Source organism: Silurus aristotelis, assembly GCF_946808225.1.
Source record: "Silurus aristotelis genome assembly, chromosome: 1".
Taxonomy (NCBI): Eukaryota; Metazoa; Chordata; class Actinopteri; order Siluriformes; family Siluridae; genus Silurus; species Silurus aristotelis.
In genome coordinates, this window is record NC_139574.1 from 28,048,558 (window position 1) to 28,067,766 (window position 19,209).

Genomic DNA, 19,209 nt, shown 5'->3' on the forward strand with positions numbered 1-19,209 from the left:
AGAGACACATTTCTTCAGCACTTAGCCAGGCCATAAAGAAAGGCTTTTGGTAATCCTATTAGCTCAGAAAAGCAAGTTAGTATTAGAACACTGATTTGTTTTGGACTGAGCTTTTGGCCACAAATGACTTTTGCAGTCCTCTGTGAAGCCGTGATGCCTGTCTGATTCGCCTGTGGTTCAGTCCTAATTGACATCATATGTTTATGTGTGGTTCTTGTAATGCCACATTACCCTTTGAAGTGCACTAAACTCTCAGAACAACATAATGGCGATGGAAACGAAACACCCCTGTTTGACGTGTCCAGAGGGTCAGCGAAGTCTTCGCTGCAGGTTGTACTGCAATTGTGGAAGTGCTGTTTTCACTGTTCGACATCCGTGGTGTAAAAGGAGGACGTGTGTCTGCAGGAGTCGTCAAACACATCTTTGATGTGAGCCCTAATCAAGATCGCCGTGTCTGAGCTTGACCGCCTTATGGGCTTTTATAGAGAAAACAGTAACAAAGAAACGAGACAAGACATCACCGCTGTCATATTACAGTTTTATTGGTTACAAAAACAAAGTAAAAATAAGTTACTTTTATGCTTCAAAAGTTTGGTAGTGAGCCATTCCTCTGGCACCTGTTCAACGCACACAGTTTGATTCATTCGGAGAGGACAGTAGACCACAGGCCTAACTATTCAACACTCTTCCACAGTGAATAGGCCCATAGGACAATCGCATATACTGAGAGAGACAGAACAGGACTTCGAGTAGGAGCTCTTGTATTTAAACAAACAACCAAAAAAAAGGTTCAAGAGCCCTTACTAAATCCCATCAGACTGCAAAACATTTATCCTTACAAGAGCACAGGAAATTCACATTGACATGTGATTGTATAATCACACTCCAGACAGTATGTGGTGTTTAGAAGCATCATGTTGGACTTATTTGGTTTGATGATTACATTTTTTTTATTGTCCGGGAAACTGCCAAGGATTCACCTTTCCGTAAAGAAATGACAATAATGCGACGGAAACATTGAAAGCTGGGACGATTAAACATGGAAGCACTGAAATTTAATCTCCTTTTTTTTTATTATAAAAACAATTACACAACTGTACAAATTCAACCCCAAATTAAAAAAACAAACAACTGATACAAATGATCTTTTTTTGTGAGAGCTTTCTGTGATTTTAAATGACTGCATGCACTTTTACAAACGAACAAAAAAAGGTCATTGAAAGTCTGGTGGGCACAGTATGGTATACTGCCCTCCCTCCATAACACCCTCCCAAACAGGCACTTTCCAAATACCATTCAGTTGATGCTTTCCTACTGGACACTGGCTTAATACTAAGAGTGTATTTGTGTGTTTGTGGATGGAGCTGTCAGTGTGCAGATTAATCCTTTTCTTGTGTTGTGGTCTGAGCTCCATTCCTCTCAGTCAGGCTGCGGGAGAAGCGGTGCGTGCCTCGCTCCCTCATCGTGGCGTCAGGGTTGGGATAGCTGGGCTGGTAGTACTGGGGTGGGTATTGGCGGTATCCCCCATACGGGTCCACTTCCTCGTCCTCCTGTTCGTCATTAGTGTCAGTGGTCCCGTAGTTTTGGTAGGAACTGGGAGGTAACTGTTGTACTATGGGAAGATTGGGGAATTGGGTTGGTCATCCATGTTTCCTCTGTCTGTGTCATTCACCACCACCAAGAAAGTAGCCAATGGGTTAGCATCAGAGAAGAGCAGCAGAGAGATAAAGGCACAGTGTTAGAGTAAACAGTAAGCAGAAGACACGTACGAGAAATTATGGCGTTCTGGGGAAGTGTTATCAAGGATAGCTGTAAGAAACATTTCAGCCCAGAGAGAGTGAGAAGGAGTGATGGCTAGATAGATAGATTGATAGACAGACAGCCAGACAGGGCAGTAAAGAAAGCTGGATGGATTTGTGTGAATAGGCATGCAGGACCTTTGCTGTGTTAGTGGTGGTGTTCTTCAGGTTTGGGAGAATATGGCATTATATATAATATAGAAGCTTGAAGGTTGTAGTCTTTTCCTAGCCACAGTCTTTATATTTGCCAAAGGATAGGGAATGGAGGGATAAAGGGAAAGAAGAGGAATGGCAGCAGAGTTTCAGAGAATGCCTCTCAGTAGTCATTCTCATACTGCACTTCACCTTGCCCTAGAGTCCGGAGACAGATGAGGAGACGCAGGAAAGGAGAGAGAAACACACCATGTAAGTACGACATGATCATTATTATGACCACCTGGGCTCAGGCTTTCCCCCTTTGCAGCAGTTTCATATACTAGCTACAGTATACACAGTATTGTCAATAAATGTGCTTCATCTACCTATATAAAACGTTTTCAGCTAAGAGAATTGCGTGAATGGAAAGAGATCTTCCAACCATCGGATGAAACAATAAATATTTCATTTTTTTATACTTTTTTTTCTCTCCAAAGAGTATAGTGATAATGGGCTGAGACAAGCAAAAAAAATCCTGTTTTTTTTTTTATTTGCCCTAAATTTTATTAACGCTAATGAAGTACACTTTCCATATTCATATCGGTAGGAAATAAATGTTATTCCAATCATGGAATAAACCACCAACTACTACTACTACCACTCGTTTTTAAATACACATAATAACCTCCATCTTGATGCAGCGGGATGCGTCATGTCCCAGAACACACTCTCCCTAATAAAAATCACCCACGCCAGGATAGGCGTGAACTTCCCACAAGTTTCACTGTAAAACTGGATAGCGTATACACTCTGTTAAATTTATGTGGACAATTACTGTAATGACTATTCTTTGTGTCTGCTAGTAAAGGCAATTTTATTGGATGATAATCCTGCATAGTGGCAAAAGTGTTGACTTCGATGCGTACAAAAAGATAAAAATACAAAAAAATTTATTATGGCCGTATATCTGAAATATATTACACAAATACTGCAAGTATTGAAAAACTGCACAATTAGTATAAGATAAAATAGGTTTCACTTTTGGAACTAGCCTGTTTTAATGTTTCGTAATGTCCTCTGGAGTATGTAAAATAGTAGAGACAATAGTGAAATATATATATATATATATATATATATAAAAGAATAAGAACTTTCTTTACCTCCTATGTTGTACCCTAAGCAGGCGTTTTGGTCGCAGTAACCTGTCGGTCCAGCAGGGCCGGTTTTTCCAGGACTTCCTGGACGACCCGGAGAGCCCTGGTTTCCAGGCCTGCCTGGAGGACCCTGGCTACCTGTCCGGCCTTCACCTGGAGTCCCTGCAGAGAGTCATAAATACATATCAACACAGAGATTGTATTGGATGTTGTCAGTATTTTCAGCAAAACCTGATTCCTATCTGAATTCCATTGGCTCATTTAGCCATTTAGATTCTTTGAGCTTCATCCATTAGAAGTATTGTTTAAAAAATAAACCCATGTCCTTAAGATGATCTCTCAAGATATATTTGAAAATTATTCAGCTTAAATATATCAGTAATATTCAGAGAAAACAAAAATGGCCAATAAATGATTGCAGGGATTTTTTTTTTAAGTACTGAAGGCTATTTATAAACCCATGAGTGTGAATTCATTACGATCATATCAAAGGAGCCTGCAGATTTCTTGTATTGAATGGTAGAATTAAGCACTTTTCAAGAATGTACACGTCTGAAGTATTAAATAAATTTATTAAAAGTGTGACAGTATATAAAATTTGTAGTTGCAAAAGGAAAAAAGAATAGAGTTTTGTCACATTAATATGTAGGCACTTGATTAGGAACATCATACTTTCTCAGAATTGCCTATAAGTCTTTATAGCATGGATTCCACAAGGTGTTAGAAACATTCCTTGGAGATTCTGCTCCACACTGATGTAACTTCTGCAGATTTGTCTGAAATCCTTGTGATGTTTATGAAACCAGATTGAGATTATATGTGCTTCGAGTTTCAGGGCATTACCGTGTTTGGAAGTAGGAAAATGAAGGTTGTTGTCATTAAGGGAGGCATGCAATCAGAAATAATAGTCAGGCGGTGACTTGCAAACCATATGCGATTAATATTAAGGGACTGGACAGTGTATGCCAAGAAAACATTTCCCACACCATTACAACACCACCATAAGCCTTAATGGATGACAATCACATTTTGTCTGTGGATTCATGATACTGTTGCCAACATTCTCTCTACCATCTGGCAGAAGCAGCTTATCTGGCACCAACAACACCATACCCTGATAAAAAGTCAATGAGGTCAATGTATTTTTCCCCTTTCTGATGTTTGATATGAACATTGGATAACTACAGTATCTTGACCTTCATCTGCATGATTTTTGCATGTTTCGATTTAGAAAGTATAGAATTAAATATAGTCACATCCACATATAAGTTCTAATTATGCCTTTTACAGCCAGAGATAAAGTTATTTGTTTACCTGGAGGTCCTGGGAGGCCACGAGGCCCTTGTGTCCCCACACCTGGACTTCCTTTCTCTCCTTTATCTCCTGGGAGCCCTAAACAAAAATAAAAACACACTAAAGTGAGACTAAGCAAAACCATCTATCTCTCTGGACATGCACACTACTGGCTTCTAATGACACTGGGTAGGCAGAGGGATCAAGATACCAGAGTGTAGTGTAGTGTAGTGTAGTGTAGTGTAGTGTAGTGTAGTGTAGTGTAGCGTAGCACACACTCACACTGACACAAGTCTGCACAAGAAATGGCTCGAGTGTTTGTCCAGCTATTCAGTTTACCTTTCACCACTGAGCACTGAATGTGGAGAGAGTGTGAGAGCTACATCCATGGGTCCCAAATTGTTTGGCAAAGAACAACAAAAATGATGGAGTCCAGCAGGAAAGCGAAAGATTTCACACAGATATCCTGCAGTGTGGAACATTTTAAAATATGGACTGCATACAAAAATAGTCTTGTGCAGTTATTATTAGCTTTTATCTGAAATCCCCCCACACACCCACCCCCCCTAAAAAACCATGTTGCGACATGCAAAACTTCTCAGAATTTAAACCTTTATGGAGAGACAGGCTTTTGTTTTTTCCCAGGCTTCTTCACTGCAATCTGGTCTCCATCACCTCTGACCAGGGCTGACAATTACCCCAACCCTGAGCACATAAATAGCACTCTTGTAATGATAGGCCATGCCACTAACCCCCTCAAACCATCTCTCATTAGCGAACGCTGTGAGACTTGTGCGGCCAGTCTGGACTAATTATATCAAGATTTGTGCTTTGTGTCGTTCTGACATCCTGTCGGTGTACGTGGCGCGGCATGTGTGAAACGGTACAGGTCTTGTGATCCTCACTTGCTTGTTAGCTCTTTGTGGCTCTCTTGTGATGGTTATTTATGACGGTATAACAGACAGTATCACTAACACTAAAACATAATCTCAGGTGGCTTCTGACGTCTTTTTTTTTCCCATGGTGTACATGAACTCACCTCTCTCTCCTGGACGGCCGCTCAGTCCATTACCTCCAGGAAAGCCTGGTCTACCTGGCGGTCCCTGCTCTCCCGGTGGTCCCAGAGGGCCCTGACGGCCTGGTTCACCCGGAGGACCTTGCACTGTCCGGACTGACACCGACTGACTGGGTATATGATTCAGGATTGAGTTGTAGCGAGACAAATGGCCTGATAAGACAAGTTTCAAAACAAGTTAGTCAAGATAGATATATTAATAGAGCTGAAATGATAAAATATAAATGTTCTAAATTATGCTGAATGAAGTAAAAATAATAATAATGATAATGTGGTGCAACAAAAACCTATTCACTGTGGAGATCGCCACAGCCGTCCTCGGTCGTGAGTCCAAGAGCGCATAGTTGGCTTTGCTAAATATGTGTGTTTGGGGGCAGATTTCTCTTTGCTCCATATTTGTTGCAGCATGAGCAGCAGTTCTACAAGAATTGTGCTTTGTGTGTCTTGGAGGTAGCACAGGGGGAACTGATGGCAGCAGGGACGTGGTAGTGGTTAAGACATTGGACTTCTGACCGGAAGTTAGTCAACTCAAATCCCAGCCCTAACAATCTGCCACTTCTGAGCCCTTAACCCTCAAATGCTTGATTTCATAGATAAAATAATTCTAAGTTATAATACCTGTCACCTGATAAAGGAGACAGCTATCTAACAGTATATTAGAGTATATTCATTGCTAAAAAGTGGTGGACAGTAATGAAGTAAATGTAACTCTGTACTGTATTTAAGTAGCTTTTTTTCTTTTACATTAAAAAAAACAACAAAAAACCCATTAGAGCTTTTTTTTTTTACTTGAACTGAGTTGATGAAGCAAAATGATAACATCTTGCGACAAAAATCAAAGGCCAGTGGTGGATAAAGTACACAAACCATGTAGTTGTGTTAAAGTAGAAATACAGTAGGTAAAATATGACTCCAGTAAAAGGAAAAGTGCTCCCTTTTTTAAATTTCACTTGAATAAAAGTACAAAAGTATTTGCATTCAAATGTACTTAAGTATTTAAAGTATTTTGATTATGGCTATAATGTTCCTATTGTTATTTTTGTCACGAGTCTGTTGCTTAATCAACACAGTTTATGTAAAAATGACTCTAATGTTACTCTTAGAATACCAATCTATTAATCGAATTATATTAATGATTCAAACACTGATTGATGTCTAATAAATTATCATGAGCTCAAAACCTTTTTTTAACAACTTGTGCAAAAATTGTGCAAATAATTCTAAGGGTGTTGTGGTAAGTTAGAGTCAGAAATGTATCCATCATTTATTCCACTCAAAAGCTGATTTACATGTTAGTTATAAGTAGATATGAGCAAGCGCCAATCAAAACAAGTTTGAACAGCGCACGCTCTACCCTGATTGGTTGGCACAAAATGTAGTTGAGTAAAAAGTCAAATATTTAACTCTGTAATGTAGTGAAGTAGCGGTCCTTCACCGCTCTGCGAACACTGTAAGACGCAGCCTTGTACTCGTCCATGTCCCTGGTGGCGAGCCCCGTGTTGTAGGCAGCGGAGCGGGATTTTGATTTGATTGGCAGTAAAAGTCTCCCCAAATGGAAATACTTTAGTAAAGTACAGATACGCAAAAAAGCTACTTGAGTTAAGAAATAAGCTACTTACTTACTGTCCACCACTTGTTGAAAGCAAGTACTTTTGTACTTCTACTTATATGAAAGTTTAAAGGGAGCAATTTTCTTTTACTGGAGTCTACTAAACTCAAATACATGGTTTGTGTACTTCATTCACCACTGTTGAAAAATAAATATCATGCATAACTTGCCCATTCAGTTATCACTAACAAACTCAATAAACACTTGACAGTATTTGTGTCCCTCACTTTGGACGCTTTGTATAATTCGAGGAAGAGCCTAGTAACCTACTAACAGTCAACATGTTCACAACCAACAGAAACGTACTCACTCTGAATTAGTTGTTCACACACTTGTCTGGCTATAGAGCGGACAACTGCCTGTGACTGCATGTCGCCCTTTAAAGACAAAAATAAAAAAAACAGAAGGTTAGGTGTCCATTGCTTTGCTGCTGCTTTTGTTTTCTTTCCAACAAACGCACATCACAGGGTGTTTAACGAAGCCGATAACAGCTTGTACTGCATAATGTTTATATATATATATGCGCTATAAAATGCCTTATATATGCGCTTGTGTGTGTGATTTCTATCAGTAAGATGATATACTTCTTAAAACTTTAAACAATAGATCAGACTTACTCTCTCTCCTCGCTCGCCTTTGGTACCAGAAGGACCCTGGCGAAAAAAAGGAAGTAAAAGGTAGGTAAACAGCTGTATTGCAAAGATAATGGAGATTGTAAACACTTGTTTGTTTAAGTCCCACATCTGATTCTGGCTGATCAAAACTAAAAAAGACACTAGTGTTGTTTTAAAGAGCATACACGGCTCCTTTGTTGCAACACAGGTCGTTATTAAAGGGATTATGACAAAATCATCATGAATGCAGCACACGGGCCAAGAACATAAAGGAGACGTGTTGTTCAGCTAATGCAGAGACAGAAGATGGCCCAGAATACTAAGGCTACTAAATAATTCTTATATCATAGAATGGTCATTTTGAGGTCTGGAAAACTTGCGCATATAAGAAGCTAATAAATGTGCCAACATGTTTGTCATTCTTAAATCTTAAGTGCAAGAGCATGCGTAGCAATAAATATGAAGCATTGCATAAAATAGCACAGCGCTAGAATGTATTTTTAATGAGTCTCAGTGTTCATGGACCAACCGATGTTAAACCTGTCATCTACTGACAACCTGTATATTAGGGTTAATAACAAGGGATCAACGGAAAGGTCCACATCGCTACACGCAAGCCGATGGTTCTTCTTAACCACCATCTCTAAACAAATCCTCAATTTCAGAGCTCTCGTTTTCCGCCTGAACGCAAGTCATTCGCACTGGAATCGCTCTGCAGGAATATAATGGAGATTGACGTTGCTTCACATTATTTAATCCCTTGCTTGCTTCTAATGTAAAAAGGAGAAACAAACATTCTTAAATCCACACAAGCAGTAGCTGAAGTTTCTTCTAAGTAAATCCTCTTAAGCGTTCAAGAGTTCAGCATGGAGGGTGACTGTAGTGACTTTAGATGCAAAAAAAAATGCCTGTCTATATTAAGATCCCTGTGTAGGAGCAGCGGTGCTCTGGTTGCTGATCAGAAGGTCAGGAGTTTAAGCACCACCAAGCTGCCACTGTTGGGCCCTTAACCCTTTCTGCTCCTGATGTATGACTCTGGAAATTCCAGCCTCGGCTCTCTGAAAAGCTGGGATAGGCGACGGAAAAAACATCTCTGTAATGTATATGTGACAAAGATTTCTTTTTCTCTTTTGTCTTTCAAAATGCTCGGTTGAATAATTGTTGGTGTTTGCAAACAAATATTACATTACATTACATTATTCCAAATATTGGAAATGCTAATTATATGGAGGAAAGTCAAATGATGGAGCACAGAAGGGAGCAGAAATGAGCTGAGCGCTAACACAATCAGAAGAGGAGATTGAACAGACCAGTGTCAATTAACTGAGGTCATGACCTGTTTGTTTACAGTGTTAGCTTCTTTCTCTGTCTGTTCAGGGTGGTCTGAAGTTCAGAGCCTCAGTCAGTGTGTGAAGCTAGATGCAGTCAGGAAAATGACTCAGCAGTGGGACAGAGTCCCAGAACCAACTGGTGCATCATTTTAAACACAACACATGCTTTCAACTCACGCAATTCGTCTGAACTGGAGAAACTAAAAATACACATAAAATTAAGGGAATATGTGCGTGGTGAAATGTCAGGCCCTTATGGCTACTGTGACTTACCGTAGACTTAAAAAATAAAATGTGAACAGTTACATTTCACTCTTCTGCAAGACTGTGATCTTCCTACTGATTACTAATTTTAGGACCTAAATATGGGTTTCTATATGTACTGCTTTTCTACTTACAGGTGGTCCATGATCACCATGTGGTCCTGGGGGTCCAGTGGTGCCTGGAGCTCCTGGAGCACCTGGACTGCCCTGTTGTAACAAACCGAATGACCAATGGGTAAAGAAGAGCTTAAGACAACTGGGTGGTCCTGAGGATGTCTGGGAAATACAAGATAATACTGTACTTACAATAGGACCTGGTGGGCCATGTTGTCCCTGTGGTCCATCTTTTCCAGGCAAACCCTTTAGAAATAAAATTCCATTATCAAATGACTTATACACTGAATAATGATAAAATAACAAATTGTCTCATTGCCATTGTCACTGACTTGACAAGACAAAATTAAATGAGTAAACATACAAATCAACAGAGGACATTAAACCATTATGGCCAGTATATATTAGGCAGCAAGTCAACTTTTTGTCCTCAAAGTCCTCAAATACAGTAAGCAGGAAAAATGGGCAAGCGTGCAGTGGTCAGTATCTATCAAAACTGGCAACAGGGTCATGGGCGGCTCATAATGCAATGGGGAGTGAAGGTTGGCCCGTGTGGTCCGAGCCAACAGAGCAACAGTAGCTCTAATTGCTAAAGAAGTTAATGCTGTTAATGCTCAACGAGTCGGGTCTGTTTTGGCAGCAAAAAGAGGACCGACACAATATTAGGCAGGTGGTCATAATGTTTTGCCTGATGAGTGTACGTGAAAACTCTGAAATATTGCCTTAGAAAACAGTAAACATGCTGAGCATTTCAGTTCTTTAATTGAACTTCATTGATTAATTTGACTTCATTTAAGCATGCTACAAAATCCAACACCTCAACACTTTAGCATTATAATATTCAATCATTATAATCCAAATTATAATAGTTTGTTGTATACTTTTTCAGCTGCAGTTAATGCAATCCACTTTCTAGTTCAACTAACAACTGAAAACAATAATTGGCTACTCCTGCATTTTGCTCAAGTTCAGCATGAATGACAGATGCCTCACTTGAGACCGCATCCACGTAGAATGTACAGAAATTTTATGTATGAGAATCCAGCAACACATTAAAATCAATAATTGGTAGTTTTCAAACCCATGTGATAATGTGGAGATCTTTTTTCCTCAGACACAATATGTCCCCTGATACCCACTGAAGAAGGTCTGAACAGCAGTTTATCTACGCATTACCGAACACTGATGACCAAGCCAGCGTTTGCAGCTTATTTACACTAGAAATGATGCCTCCAGCATGATAATGCACTATGTAACACGGTATATATCATCGAATGTTTGCAGGGACATGACAGCGATTTTTATTGCTGCAGTGGTCTGTGAATTCCCCAGATTTCAACCCCATTGAGCATTTTGGGATGAGGTGGAAAGGGCTGTTAGCAGCAAGACTGTGCAGCTATCCAATTTTCAGCCACTATGCAACAAAATCATTTCCACATGGTACAACATTACTGCAAAATACATTTAGCTTCTGTAGGATTCATGCCCAAGCCAATCCCTGCTGTTCCTAAGACCATTCACTGCTATTAGAGCTACCAGTGGATCGCTGATAATGACCTGGGCACATGAGCTCGAAAACTGGATGCATATATGTTGGTATGGACAAGAAGAAATCAAATTTATTAATGAGTTGTTGTTTGGGAGAGATACATTGAAAGAAAAAATAAAATAAAATCATTGAGAACCTTGATTGTAAAATGGAAAAGCTTACGCACAAATATCTACAATAATTGAAAAAAATCTCCAATAGTTTATGTGGTAGATGATATATTGTCCTCCAAACAAGATAAATAAGCAATTCATAATGAATAATGGGATTTTTTCATTTTAATAACAGAGCAAGCTGTGTATAATTTCGGGAACAGTCTGATTAAATGCAGCCGTCTTGTACAGTAGACATTTTATATTAAAAATCGCTTGTGAAAAATACCCATAAACCACTGCTTTTGTTGCTTTGAAATATGAAAAATAGCCAAAAAAAAAAGGAATGAAGACCTCAATAAACACGTCATCATGGATTAAGTCTGCGTTAGTGGAGCAGCTTAAAGACATGTTAAGCTCACCATTGTGAGCTGACAACCACAGCTGCAATGAATAGCAGAAAGCTTGAACTTTAATTTTAATTAAGCACATGTTTAATGCTTCTGTCAATAACTATATTTTTTAGGGGGGAAAAAATGCAGTCATTATTTTGTTGACTAAACCATCCCTTTTGCCATTTTGGTGAAATTAATTTGTTTGTTGAATATGACACAATTTGGTCAAATACAACATATAATTGATTAAATTATTTATCTTTTTGAAAAATAAAAGTTTGTAAATGTTTGCATAAGACAAACAAAACTAGAAGTTTCAGCCAGATTTACAAAAGTTTTTTTAATTTTTTATTACTGTTAAACCTCGCAAGAAAAGACAGAAAGACGGAAGTTAAACTATACAGTAATCCCCAATTTATCGTGGTGGTTACATTCCAAAACCACCCGTGATAAATGAAAAACTGCGATAAATGGACGTTACCCCAAAAATAATTTTTCTTTAAGCCGTAAATTATCCTCTCACACACTTTAAACACACACAGAAAACATTTGCAAGAATATATAGTTGAATTTTGTGTCAATTCGTAGAAATACAGTACACTGTATCACATTTATAGTGAGTACATGTATTGTACAGTATACCGTTCTGTAGTCGAGTAGCCTATGCGTAGTTTCTCTGCTTGTTTATTGGTTGAAGTGTCCTATGACGTCCAAAAAAAGGCTGAGTTAAAGATACACATCACCGCGTTCTTTATTTTCATTGGCTAAATCTAGTGACGTATGTCTTTAACTCCAGAGGACACATCAGAGGACACATCAGAGGACACATCAACCAATAAACAATGTACATGCTACAAACACTGTAATGCTAGTCATTTCTTATAGTATGTATGTTGCCAAATACGGAAGTGCTTACTGTACTGTATTAATAATTTTGTTCATTTTATAATTAATAATTATGTTTTTATTAATACATTTCATTATTTCAACATGAAGCTCCATAAAAACTATTTTTTGGTCTATTGTGCTATCTGCGAGAGACCTGGAAAATTAGCAAAACAAATTAGTGATGTGGCAAATGCAATTTGTAGATAAACCGGGGGCGTGAGATTCGAACCGCAGTAAAACAGAGGGTATTACAGTATTCACAAAATTGTTGGTATAACTGACCTTTTCAGCCATATGTGTTTCAGCCAAACTGTTACCTCAAATATGAAGTCTTTAGCTTTAAATAATAAAAAAAAAATTTTATATTCTATTCACTTGAACTTAAAGGCCCAAACCTGTTCCAGCATGACAATGGTTTGGATTGGAAGATCTTGAATGGACTGCTATAGAGCTCTAATCTAAACCCTACTGAACAGCTTTGCGGTAAATTGGAAGGCTGACTGCACCACACGCCTCCTCACCTTACATCAGTACCTGATACTAATGCCCTTGTGGCTGAATGAGCACAAATCTCCAAAAGCATAATCTGAAATCTAATGCAACGTCCTCCCAGGAGAGTGGAGGTTATTACAAATCTTACGGTCAGGTGTCCACAAACTTATTCCATATAGTGTATTTTGATTTACTTTTATGCCAAAAAGAAAACTTTTAGCACAAAAGCACCTGAAAATATTGAAATGTAGAGAGAACTTATAAAAAAAGGCCAATTATTTATTTAATTCATCAGTTATGAATTTTTGAAGTGAAAAGATTATGGTAGTCTTTTTTATGTGTCTCGATTGGATCTAAAATTACGCGCAGCCGTGGCACAAAAAAAAGTGCTGTGAACTGATTAGAACTGATTAATAAGCTAGTTTAATCCCCCCAGAAAATCAAAGCAGTCTTTAAAACGTCCGCTCCCTCACAACCTTCCATCAGTTGAAGCCTTTTGTTTATGGCTTATGGCTATGTGCAGCCTCCTGTCATAATGGAAGGACTCCAATGGTTTAGTCTTAATTTATAGGTTTGTGTTGGCATACTTTCTTTTTCTTTTAAAATGAATATAAATAATATACAATATGCATATATATATATATATATATATATATATATATATATATATATATATATATACAGTATAAACAGTATAAACAGTATATATATATATATATATATATATATATATATATATATATATATATATATATATATATATATATATATATATAAATGTAAGCAAATAACCTATAAGATTTGTAATCACTCAATCAAGGTTTGCATTAATTAGTATTATTCTTAGTAAATCTAACAGCACCTTAATTCTGAGCAAATCTAGCACAAATCTTTTGGACTTTTAGACAAATAGACTTTTTGAGTCTATTTGTAAATAATCATGAGGCTTAATATTTAGATCTCACCATCTTAAGTATAAATTTTCTCTCAATCTGGTCCAGCTGTATTTTTAGTATAAATCCATAAGAAAAGTTCTGGTGTTTGGGTATAAACTAAACCTAATATAAGATTCCTCATCCATATGTATAAAGGTAAAGATACTGTGACTGTACTTTAAAGTATTGCCTTTTTCATGTTTTGTCACAGCTCTGTAAAGGATATAAACTCCCTCTTTGCTTTTATACCATCGGTTTCCATGTAGCTTTCTCTAGTCTGAAGAACAGGTTTTGTGGGGGTTAATTTTATATACTTCTCAATAAGTCTACATATGTTGGAGAGCTGAGCAATATTTCCAAAACTTAATTGGAACTACAGAGGAAGACAAAAACAGACAAATCATGCTTAAAATGAGGACTTGAATGACAGAAATACCAATAAATTTGCATGTAGTCTGCTGAATTTATCCACTTAAAAAGATTCATGGTCATTTTCTGCAGCCTATAAAGGCACTTTAATGTTTATTAACATTGAACATTACAGGTGCTGTGCAAAATGAACTCACATCCATGACAGAGTTAGTGCTGAAGTCTATATGACAGGAAGTGTTTATTCAGGTGGGACAGGCTGGACAAGGAACCACATCAAACAACTTGTACAATAAATCTTTTGTAAAGGGAAAAAAAATTAAAGCTTTTATTAAAAAATAGTGGCACTTTGGAGGCAGTTAACCTTTAAAAATACCTAATACTCTGATATTGATGATATACAGAGGTATTGGGGCTGAAAAAATAGTATATAGTATAAGATACGTTTTAAGAAATCCAGAATAAGATTAAAAGTGAGAGATTATTTTATATGTGCAAAATTCCATCTACTTATTATGCTATTGGCACGATCTTTGTGTCTTTCTATCTCGCTTGCTAAAAATGAACCTTTAATAAGTGTGATTCGTTACCCACAATATTGTATAAGAGGTTTTTATGCGATACAAGCCATTTGGAACGAAAACACTACACTGTTTGAACGCTTCTCATATTTAAAGTGCTTTTTGCGGCAGCCACATCAAGAGAGTAAGCCTAGAGTAGTCGTTCCGCGCACACAAAAACCAACGCATACCCACATGGATCAGTTTTTTTCCCTTCCCACGGGATCAAAGTCATTCTCCCTCTCTCTCCTTCACTCATTCTCTCTGTCAGTCTTTTTCTTTGTTTTTATCCAGGAAGGGGATCGTAGAGTATCGGAGTGAGCCAGAGAGGAATCATGCGTTGCTCTGTAACTCAGTGATCTGGCTTGGTCATAAGCTTTCTACATGATGCTAATTAACTTTTTATGCCAGTATACAGGATAAGAAGATTCTGGATCCTGGACTGTGTGTTCTGTGCGAGCATAAAAACCAAGCTTTTAGAAATTTCTTCTGTACTTCAAAGTGTATGATTTGAGGAAAAGTCAACTCATTTGTAAATCATTGTGCAGACGTCTATTTAAAAAAAGTTCCCCCAGAAGGACAAACTGAAGAAACCCTATGGAATGGAAAGTTTATTTTCATTCATTACATTAATGTGTATGTGTCCCTCTGGACGATCATCTCTTCTGTTACCTTTAAGATAAAAACTGACTGCCTGGCACAGATATAATGCAATAAATAACACTATGAAAAAAAATATTCACTGTGCACACAGCAGAAATGAATGCTGGACACAACACGGTTACTCTGATGTGATGTAGTAGACTGGACCTGATGGTTTGACTGGGCCCCTCCATCTGTAATCAGATCTATTCCTGGACAGAAACACTTGCCAGTTCTATTTGATGAGCAATCCATGTGGTGTGACTGAATTAGTATTCCAATTACTGTGCCAATACCACAGAATTTTCCATCAGCATTTAATACAGTATGTATATGAGTTTATAGAATGAAGAAGGCTTTTAAACTCTAAAATTATTCAATGCTAAGATTGGAAATGTTAGGGTTAACATAACCATTTCCCTACTGAACTACACTGTTCGGACACTGATGTTTTTATTACCGCCTGCATTTACCATTCAGTTAGATTCATAGTCATGGTTTGAGATTCATAGTATATACAACATAGATTATCTTTATATATTGTGTATTATTCATGCATAAATGTATATATGTCTTAAATTTATTCCAACAATGCTTGTATTTTTTAAATATGATATTATATTAAATATTATTTATAATAATGTTTCAACTGCAGCTAAATAAATCAAAAGAAAGATCCCACATAACATTGTTTCCGCTTTCAACATGTAGGGTTTGTAACAGATACAAATTGTTTAATTAAGGTTAGTGATCATTCTTACCCTTTGTCCTGGTGGGCCGTCTCTGCCGGGTCCTCCACTGGCTCCTGGCACACCCTGACATAAGAAATCGATAAATCATTTAATAAATTAGCAAATAAATACAAACAACAAACTAAAAAATATAGTGGAAATAAAAATCTACGACTACAGCAATGGATATGTTTATTGGAGTGACTTCCATGGGGTGATGGTACACTTCCCAATTAGTGCGCGTGCACACACACACACACACACACACACACACACACACACACACACACACAAACATCTGAGCAAGATCAGAATAACATGCATCTCAACTCTTATTCGCTAACTGGGACGACGATAGCAACAGACTGTTATGGATTGTTTTAAATGTTCTCAATATTCTGCGTTTTCAAAATCCTTTTAGACAAGCGCGAGTATTTGCGAAGTTGCTGACTGCGTTACAGGCAAAACAACATTCCAAAAGAAGTAGGTCATGTCCATTAATCATGGGAGAAAGTTGCTTGAGCTGAATCAGTTCATTACATTGCGAAAGTCTAGAAATGAAATCAATCACCACCGAGAAGGCGTAAAAAAAAAGATCAAATTAGCAATTGAGGTCACAGTGATATCGTTGCGAGGTAAAACGTGCCCACTATGCCGACGTATGTGTGTGCTCCATGGGTTGTTAATCTCCAGCTCTGACACAGCAGCCTGAGATGACAGTCTTCACTCTCAGCATCCTCCTCTAGCTCATTTTAGTACTTAAATGATGTATGCTCTCACTTTCCCAGCTGAAAGCCTAATAATAAAAGTGAGGATGTCACATGTGCAATCTGCATAGTCTGATTTGTTCCAAGATGAGAAATTGTGGTGCTCTGCTCTCGAGATGCCCTGTCAGCTTGCTTCTATTACTGCATTCAAGAAAGGAAAAAAGACTGAAAGCCAGAGACACAATGAAAGAAATAAAAAAGTTGGGGGGAAAAGAAGTTTCTATAATAAACTTTCTATCTTAAAATATCCCAAAATGGGACGATATAGGTTAGAAATGTACCTATATTTAAATGCAATAAATAATACATCTACAAATTAGTAATAGGAACAAAGGCAAGGTTAAGCTCTTATTAAAATGCACATGAGTAACCCCTCTCTATTGATATCCCTCACTCTTCTACATCATATATATTGAGTACAGTACCCCACAAAAGTGAGTACACCCCTCACATTTCAGCAACCATTTTAGTATCTTCTCAAGGGATTATACTATAGAAATTAAACTTGGATATACTTTAGAGGAGTAAATGTGCAGCATGTATAACAGTATATATTTACTGTCCTCTAAAAAAACTAAGTGAACATGCCAAAACTGTGTCCAAAGTGTCCAAATATTTTGTGTGAGCACTATTGTTATCCAGCACTGCCCTAATCCTTCTGGGCATGGAATTTACCAGAGCTGCACAGGTTGTTGCTGGGATCATCTTCACTCCTCCATAATGACATCACAGAGCTGCTGGATGTTAGACACATGGTACTTCTCCACCTTCTGCTTGAGGATGCCACACAATCATGTTTCGCTGCAGAATATCACAGTACATGTTGGAATCTGTGTTTCTCTCCATGAACTGCAGCTCCCCAGTACCAGCAGCACTAATGCAGCCCCAGACCATGATGATACCACCACCATGCTTGACTGGAGGCAAGACACAATTTTCTTGGTACTCCTCACTTGGGCATCGTCACACATGCTGGACACCATCTGAGCCAAACAAGTTTATTTTATTCTCATCAGACCACAGTACATGGTTCCAGTAATTAATGCTCTTGGACATTTTGACTTTGGCAAACTGTTTGCAGGGTTAACGCACATCACAAGAACTCAACTTCATTGATGGACCCTTGCGAGACCTGTTTCTGAGTGGAACCCGTCTTGGAAAACCTCTGTATGACCCTGGCTACTATACTTTAACTCAGTTTCAGGGTGTTACGGATCTTCTTATAGCCTAGACATCTTTGTGGACAGCAACAATTCAAATTTTCATTCAGAAATCCTCAGAGTGTCTTTGCCATGAGGTGCCATGTTAAAGTTACAGTGGTCAGTGTTAGAGAATTGTACTCAAAACACCAAATTTGAACTTAAAATTGCAAGATACACAAAATTTTTATGGTCCTGTCAAGCAGACAAAAACATAAAAAATGATGAATAAGACATGTGGCTTTGCATGGTTACACCATGTACCGCTGTTATCACTTATGGTGTACTCACTTTTGTTACCTGCACTTTTTGACCATATGACAGTATGTTGAGTTATTTTTAGAGGACAGTAAATCTATACTGCTCTACAAGCTGCACAGTGACTACTCTAAAATGTATCCAAGTTTTATTTCATTATTAATGTTCCTTTAGAAGATACTAAAATGGTCCCTGAAATGTGAGGGGTGCACTCACTTTTGTGAGATACAATATATTTAAATTGCAACCAGTCACCAGAAATTGTAACCAGTAACAAACATAACTATCTAGGCAGCAAGTCAAACTGTAGTTGATAATAAATACTGTTTATTTACCGAATACATTTAATTCAGAACAAATAGCACCATTGTGTAAATCTGCTGATGACAAACAAAAATACACAAAGATTAAATGTCTTTATTTCACACATCAATCGAAAACTATTACACACAAGCAATAGTTGTGATAAAGTAATAAAACTTATGACCTTTTTTTAATATCAGCATTTCCAATTTTATGCGTTAACTACTTGACTCCAAGTTTTTGAATTCCAAGTTTTGGCAGGCTCCTTTCACTTTTAATTGAGTTCTTAAAGATATTGACACGTCATCTTTCACTCAAGTGTAATTTCCCAGTACTTTTTTCCACCCCTGGTCTTGTGCGAGAAGCTATATTAGCGGCTACTCCTAACACTTTGATTCAGATTGACAGCAAGACAGACAGAAGAGTAGATGTGGGGAAAAAGCTCCAGACGCCCAAGAACCTCCCTAACAGCCTATGAATATAATTCAAAAGGGTTCAGCGTTCAGTTTTCAAAATCTGACAGGCTACATTCTTCCTGTCCATCAACGAGAGGTCTCACTTTTACAGCATTTCGCACAGATTTAATGTCACAATCAACTTTAATATCACACTCTCTGCCAACATGACTTGCACACAGAGTCA

General features: G+C 37.8%; 1 protein-coding gene across 6 annotated transcripts in view; it reads right to left on the reverse strand.

Moving 5' to 3' along the window:
- Positions 1 to 524: 524 nt before the first annotated feature.
- The window catches only part of col14a1a (collagen, type XIV, alpha 1a), a 93,732-nt gene continuing 75,047 nt past the window's right edge, over positions 525 to 19,209 (reverse strand). For 2 of the 6 annotated variants that reach the window (XR_014535625.1, XR_014535626.1), the window contains exons 40-49: positions 16,071 to 16,124; positions 9,580 to 9,633; positions 9,409 to 9,480; positions 7,683 to 7,718; positions 7,376 to 7,442; positions 5,421 to 5,609; positions 4,403 to 4,480; positions 3,095 to 3,250; positions 1,938 to 2,150; positions 525 to 1,659 (exon numbers count right to left, since the gene is read on the reverse strand). Coding sequence is in view for 4 of the 6 variants with exons in the window: in XM_083554059.1 (XP_083410185.1) it covers positions 1,380 to 1,612; positions 3,095 to 3,250; positions 4,403 to 4,480; positions 5,421 to 5,609; positions 7,376 to 7,442; positions 7,683 to 7,718; positions 9,409 to 9,480; positions 9,580 to 9,633; positions 16,071 to 16,124 (939 nt within the window). In the remaining 2 variants the exon portion in view is untranslated. Of the gene's footprint in view, positions 2,151 to 3,094; positions 3,251 to 4,402; positions 4,481 to 5,420; positions 5,610 to 7,375; positions 7,443 to 7,682; positions 7,719 to 9,408; positions 9,481 to 9,579; positions 9,634 to 16,070; positions 16,125 to 19,209 lie in introns of all 6 variants that reach the window. The other 4 variants (XM_083554061.1, XM_083554062.1, XM_083554059.1 and 1 more) reach the window with 2 other exon arrangements.